The sequence below is a fragment of the Rattus rattus genome, chromosome 5 (assembly GCF_011064425.1).
Source record: "Rattus rattus isolate New Zealand chromosome 5, Rrattus_CSIRO_v1, whole genome shotgun sequence".
Taxonomy (NCBI): domain Eukaryota; kingdom Metazoa; phylum Chordata; class Mammalia; order Rodentia; family Muridae; genus Rattus; species Rattus rattus.
Genome location: NC_046158.1, coordinates 107,384,704 through 107,391,802, shown reverse-complemented (window position 1 = coordinate 107,391,802; position 7,099 = coordinate 107,384,704). Strand labels below are relative to the sequence as shown.

Below are 7,099 nucleotides of genomic sequence, written 5' to 3'. Positions count from 1 at the left end.
ATCAGCCCCCTGGGGAGATTTCCCCCATCACCATGTGGGATAAGCCATTATTGGATGGCCTGGTGGACTATTTTGGAAATTGACAACAATTTCCAAAGACATTGCTTGCCCAGAAGGTGGGCCCATTTTCGTCTTCCGACTTCGGTTGTTCCTCCTTTCCTGGACCCATGCTACACCCCAGAGCTAAGGCACATGCTCTCCTGGATCCTTCATCCTGTAAGGTGTAAGGAGAACCAGGGCTGGATGATGGATTCTTCGGGTGCCTGTATCATGGGGATAAGCTCTTGTTGGGGGTAGGGCGTGGCAGGGGTGGACAGGAGCTACAAGGAGAGGAGAGGAGAGAGAGAGTTGTTAGGATAGAAAAGGTAAATTCCTGAACATCAAATTCCTGCACACAAAGTTTATGGTAGAAAACGCTATGAAGATTAGGGCCACTTCTCACTGTTCCAAATGATGGAACCAGAGTAGACATGAATATTGATGCTGAATCTTGAGATCCCGTGTGTGTGTGTGTGTGTGTGTGTGTGTGTGTGTGTGTGTGTGTGTGTGTTGAGGTTTACTATTCTAGGAAAGTCCAGGGGATGAAGCAAAACTTCTGTTAAACTGGGTTTTCTTATAACTCAGGGTTCCTGATTTCACCTTTCCTCTACTCTGTCCACTCCTTGGGGCAGGTGAGTCCCAGTCACAACCTGCAACCTGCAGCATGGTAGGATACCTAGTGGGTTATTTTAGCACAACCATATGCCAGGACAAAGAGATCCTTGAGCATCTCACTAGAGTTCTCCCTCCACTTTGAGTAGATCCAAATAGGAAGGAAAACTTCAACCAAAGAGGGCTGCCTTGGAGTGCGGTGCCAGACAGGGTTGATCCTGTGCTATATATATAGCAGTTGTCGTCCTCACAGAATTCCCTGCTGACTCGCTCCTTATTGTTCCCTGCAGTCTCACTGTTTTCCAGAGACTATCGATGTCAGGACTTCATTTGACATGAATCATGTGACCTAATCATGTGATCTGATCATGTTCTCCATGGGCCCAGTTCAGGGAACCTTTCTTTATGTGGGTGTGAAACATACAAAACCAGAGGTTGGAATTTCTCTTCTCTCCCAAGAGCCACGCAACGAAGTCTCTTCACCGGAGTGGATTCCTCCAGTGTTTTTCACCTAGGTATATTTTAAAATGTCACCTGAGCTCAAACGAGTCGTCGCCTAGACGATGTAAGTTTAAATTTTTCCTGGGAGTTAAAAATAAAACGCAACACGACAACAACGAAGGCGTGTGGATTAAAACCTTGTGTCATGGATTCCGTGGTCCTGCGACACAGTCTGGCTGGAGAATTGAGGCATACTTTCTGTATCTCGGCAGTCCTATGCTTCCTCTCATGTGTACACAGACCGGAATACTACTTCAGGGACCCAGAGGGCAGAGCTAGCCCCCGCATGTGTAGCCCCTGGCTAGGCCCTCCACTCACCTGGTTCAGGCACAGCCCCATGCTCCACGACCCTGCAGATGGTTCCCAGGCCCGGGAAGCTAAGGGGTGCCCTGGCGCACCCGGCTCCAGACCCAGTGGTGTGGATTCTGGTTCTGGATCTAAGAGGGAAATGAGGTGAGTCCAGGAGGATGAGCCCATCCTTGCTCTTCCCTGGGCGGGACCCTGTCTCCCCACCCCCCTCGCTGAACCCCGGCAGACCTCTACACACTGCTCTGGTGTGACCCAGGCTCGGTAATCCATGGCTTGGAAGAAATCCCTCTGCAGCTTCAGGAAATCCTTGTACAAGTCTTGCCAGGTGTCTCTGCCCAGCAAGAATTGGAAGATGCTCCTCTTGGATATGGGGTCGTCTTCCTCCATGTCACAGGCGATGTAACTGCGACAGGGACGGGGAAATGCACGTTCCTAACTGTGACAGTCGGACTCAGGCAGAACTGGTGGGAGCACATGGTTAGAGAGAGAGGGTAGGGAAGTAGTCCGTGCAGGTTGACCTTGGTCTAGACCATCCCCAGGGCATCCTGGACACAGAGCCCATTTATTTATGTCTCAGCTCAGGAAAAGCATACTTTGTTTCTTCCTTCTCAACTTCCTTCAACTTCTCAACTTTCAGGACCCTCTCCTTCCTCCCCTACCTGGTCCCTTGAAAGTTTCAACTCTCTGGTTTGAGGGTCACCAAACAGTCCTGATGGAGTGATGGAAACTATGTGCATTGGGATAAGGATAGATTGAGAACTGGTCCCCAGGAGATGCTCACAGGGCCAGGAAGAAGTGGATCCTGTTGTAGAGATGTCCAGGAAGCCCAACGCGACCAAAGTACTCCACCACCATAGACAGCAGATACTGTGTGGAGAGAGAGCTGGTCAGAGGAGGCAGGTGGTAGACAGGAGGACAAGAAGTCGAAATGGGGTCTGGACCTTCTGCATCCAACTGCCATACCCAATATGACACAGAGTGAGGGGCTGGAATACACTCGCTTTATGGATATGAGCTGATTGGAAAGCCATGAAGGAATTGGGGGATGGGCTGTAGCAGACTTGAGTTATCCTGGGCTCCCACACTCTAATATCGTCTGCCTGTTCTTGAAGGGCTATGACCATAGAATGTCTGAGGTTACAGGTACCTTGTCGGTCACCCTGAAGAAGATGTCAGCTGCCAAGAAGTTCTGGACCACAGGATCCTCTGCAAAGGAAGCAAGTATGAGAGAGACCTGGAGCTCCCATCTGGTTACCCAAATGTGTGATTGCAGGGTCCCGCTTCCTAGGGGACGTTTTAGGAGCAGTCTGTGGCCTCCTGAGGGAGACTTCTCCCCCTGAGGTGGTTCCTTAGAGGATGCAGGACCTCTCCTAAGGTTATAGCCTCCATATCAAGAATCTAGTTTGTTCTTGTCATGACATGCCCATGTTGCTTTTACATGTTGAATTTTGTTGTTGATTCTTGAGCTTGGTCAGTGATAACATCTGGTACTTTTCCTCAGTGATGGGATTTAACATAGCCCTCAATGTTAACTTTTCCTACAACAACTCGGGTGTGGCCTTAGCTCTCTAGGTATGCACAGCCTGTCCATTCACCATATTGGGACAGTGCCAAGATCCCCTGCCTGTAGGATGACTGAATCCTCGGCAGAGAAGGAGGCGTCAAAGCTCCGTGCTTACAGTCTCCCTCCGTCCCTTCTTCCCTGGGCGGTCTTGCTCCATGAATAGTGACCGACTTTGCCTGCCCCACAGGAGCTCATCTCTGCTTAGCGCTCTTTCCTGAAGGCACCCTTTTCTGGTGGAGACCTGGGCTTATAGTGTCCTGTGTATCCTTCACTGGTTGCCAAGCAAACAGCACTTGTACCGTTACATGGCTTCTCAGTTCCCTGACCCTCAGAAGGGCACTGTCTATTGGAGCGCTCTCAAGTGGTTAAAACATCCCATCCTCCTGCCATCCAACATGGCTCCTTAGAGTCACGTGTAGGTATTGAGCACTGGGATGCAGTGGAAGAGGCTGAGGAGCTGAATGGCTATGGTTTGATTCATTTAAAAATGCATAAATGACTATGGCTGATGGATGCTGTGCCGGGAAGTATACCTAGATGTTGTTCCCAACCCGGTACACTTGATACCAGATCTATGGCCCTATATCACCTTGGCGAGAGCCTCTGTGCGTTACTGGCTTCACAGAGCTCTCCTGTCATTATCCTTGCCCACATCTAGGTGCTGTGGCCTTCTGAGGCTCTCCTGTGACACTAAAAGAGCTGATAACAACTTTATTTTGTAAATATTTGGGTGCTACAGCATCCCCAAAGCCAGATCAGTGACGTTTGCTGTTTTGTTCTTTCCAAGGATTTGTCACAAAAAGAAAACACCTCCACAAAACCCTGGAGCCCTTCATCCATGTTACCTGGAGGCCCATGAGCCTGCTGGGGAGCACTCTGGGGAGCACACTGGGGAGCACTCTGGGGAAGTTGGAACCATTGCTCCCCATGCTCAATTCTCAATTTTGAGAGTTGGCCCCAAGTATCCAATCCTCAGTCCAGAGAACCCACCCAGGAGTCGGTAGAAGGCTTCGAGGTCCTCAGGGCGATAGCTGGGTCTTCTCTTCTTGTTCATTATGAGTTTTGTCCCCTCTATACGGTCCACAGTCCATATGCTCTTCCTCTTCCCCCTCCTGAGGAACTTGAGCTCTGAGGCAGTTCCAGGGGCAGCTTCAGGGGTGGCTGTGCTAGAGGCCTGCATGCTGTTCTCCTGGGTAGCTGTGAGAATAAAAGCTTCTCAATAACTATGGATGTGGCCACGCGGGGAACACTGGCAACTTCCTGACCATTGCTCAGGAATTTGTCACTTCATGAGGACTAAATGACGGGTAGTCACTCAGCTGCGACTGACTCTTCGTAGGGACAAGAACAGACATATACCTGCTTTGACATCCACAAGAGTCTTTGTCTTGTGGACCCTCTTCCTTTTGGTTTGCTGCACAGGGACATCCCCTGCAGAGGCATCACTGGAGGCAAGAACGATACAGGCTTCTGGATCTGCAGGAAGAGACCTCACATGACCACAGGAGGAACAACCTGGGCACGGTTGGGTTCTTCCATTCTCAGAACTCCATGTGACATCTGGAAACAACTGGGAGGAATGGCTCTCACTTATCTACAAAGGAGACTAGACACTGAGTTACAATGAAATACTCTTCATCAGGCTCCAGCTGGTCTCTGGTGCCTCTTTCTCTGGATCATTCTGCCTGTAAGACACCCCCATGGAGACCAAGAATTTTTAGATCTTTCATCTACTATAGCTACAGAAATGAACAGGAAAAAAATTGATGTCCTAGATCACTAGGACAGCCCTTGCTATGACCCTGTAGAACTTGATTTAGGATTGTTTGGGAAGAGGGAGGGACTAGGCATAGCAGTATGCTCTTTCAAGCTGCATTCATACTTAGGCGAGAATGTCAAGGGACAAACACATACCTGTCTTGATATTCTCCAGTTTTCTTTTTCTTTGGCCTCTCTTCCTCTTGGATCTCTGCTCCGGGACATCCCCTGCAGAGGCATCACTAGAGGCCAGAATGCTGCTCGCCTGTGGAGCTGCAGGAACAGAAGACCCCGCATGACCACGAGAGGGACACTCTTAGCCAGTGCTGGGCTCTTCCCTTCCCAAGCACATTGAGGAATTTACATGGAACACCAGGAGACAGCAAGAGGACTGCCCCCCACCCCCTTTCACTTATCTACAAAGGTGGCTTTGGACTGAATCCCTACACACCTTTTTGTGCCAAGCAAACTTTATCCCCTGGCACCTGCTTCCCTGAATCATTCTGCTTGCAGGACACCTTTGGGGAGACAGGTGACATCTCTGATCTTCTGTCTGTCACAGCTACAAAAAGTGAACAAGAAGTGACCACCTGGCTCAGCAGGACACCCCTTGCCATGCCCTGCAGAACTTGACTCAGAAGAGTTGGGGAAGAGGGAGGGGCTATGCTCTTCCACCCTGCATTCTTCTGGGGACCAGGGGTGAGAGCACCAAGGGTCACACACACCTAGCATTGCTTTCACAGGCACTTTTCTCTTTTGACCTTTCTTTGGCTTCTGAAGCCTTGGTGTGGTCTCTGATGCCACCGGTGTGGACATAATGTTGTATTTGGTTTCCCAATGAAGGAAGCCGGTCCGCCTGATTCCAAACCCAGGCTATCTCTGTGTAACTTTCTTTTTCTAAAACAAAAGAATAATAAAAGTTGCAATGGTGGTTAAATAGTTAATGGTAGCTGAAAATGTTTTTTCTTTCGCAGTGATAGGACTTGAACATTGGTCTTCACACAAGCTAGGGAAGTGCTTCACCATGAGCACTGCACCATCATTCCTGAGTTTTTATTTTAATTTTTTTAAAGTTTTAAAAATTACTTATTTATTTTATGTATATGAGTATTCTATCTGCACGCACACCTGTGTGCCAGAGGAGGGCATCAGGTCCCTTTATAGATGGTTGTGAGCCACCATGTGATTGCTGGGAATTGAACTCAGGACCTGTGAAAGAGCAGCCAGCGCTCTTAACCACAGAGCCATCTCTCCAGTCCCCATTTTTGATTTGTTATGAAACTAGAATTTAATCTGTGCATAAAGAAGGCCTCACTTAGTCCTTGTAATCTGTGAAGGACCATAATTCACCTCTTTTCACATGAGAAGGTGGACTTGTGTAGGGCGCTTCCCCTGGCTGTGGCTAGGCCACTGTAGATTTACAGTGGGAAGAATGGCTGTTATCAGTCAGGTTTCCAGCAGGGTCAGGTTGGATGATTAAATCTTAAAAATACAACCCATGTGGCCCACACCATCCTCCTTGTAGCTCCTCCTCAAGGGCAGTCGTTGGTGAACAAGATTCCTCTTGACTGTCTTTGTTCTCTCTCTCTCTCTCTCTCTCTCTCTCTCTCTCTCTCTCTCTCTCTCTCTTTCTCTCTCTCTCTCATCTTTTGCTCACATTACTTCTTGTTCTGTTCCCTTCATCTATAACCTGTTTCCATTCCCATTGTATGACCACTCGTCCATCCCCAGACTCCCAGGGGATCCCTGACGTACCCCAAGACTCTGAAGGAACACAGGTCAGCACCTGACACTCAGTGGATCAAAGCGTTGGATGATACTCACCCGTGTGAGCACCTGCTCTGTTCTCTCAAGACCAAGGTCTTTAAGGCATATTCAGAGCTTACCCAGAGCTCAGTCTCACTGTGAGGAGAGCAGCGATGGTAGCTAAGCGAACTCAAACATTCTGAAGGTCCTGTTGACATCACACCATTCCATCAGAACCTGCTCTGTGTCGTTAAAGAGATGCACCCGAGGAACAGCCCCTGGGCATCCAGGGTAAAAAAGATGGATGTCTGTCTCCTCTGGACAGTCAAGTGATCTTCTCTTGTCCCACTGATAAATTCCTTTTAGGCTTCACCCTGTGCCCGATCAACTGTTTAAGAAAGAGTAGATACAGAACACACAATTAAGCATTGACCTCCTCATCCACAGTACAAAGCTACAAACAGTTTACTTTGTTGTCTTATTTGGTTTTGTTCCTATCATGATACAATCAAATTGTCTCTCTTATCTGTTGATACTAAGGTTGCTATGCAGCTTCAGAACTTGTACCTA

At 48.7% G+C, this 7,099-nt stretch overlaps 1 protein-coding gene across 1 annotated transcript; it reads right to left on the bottom strand.

The window, feature by feature from the left end:
- Positions 1 to 1,529: 1,529 nt before the first annotated feature.
- Positions 1,530 to 5,599, bottom strand: LOC116900623 (speedy protein E4-like). Its single transcript, XM_032902342.1, has 9 exons — positions 5,509 to 5,599; positions 5,235 to 5,345; positions 4,940 to 5,056; positions 4,385 to 4,501; positions 4,016 to 4,222; positions 2,609 to 2,667; positions 2,243 to 2,328; positions 1,690 to 1,864; positions 1,530 to 1,589 (listed from the first exon to the last, which is right to left on the bottom strand). Exons 1-9 carry the CDS (start codon positions 5,597 to 5,599, stop codon positions 1,530 to 1,532), a joined length of 1,023 nt encoding a protein of 340 aa, XP_032758233.1.
- Positions 5,600 to 7,099: the final 1,500 nt, after the last annotated feature.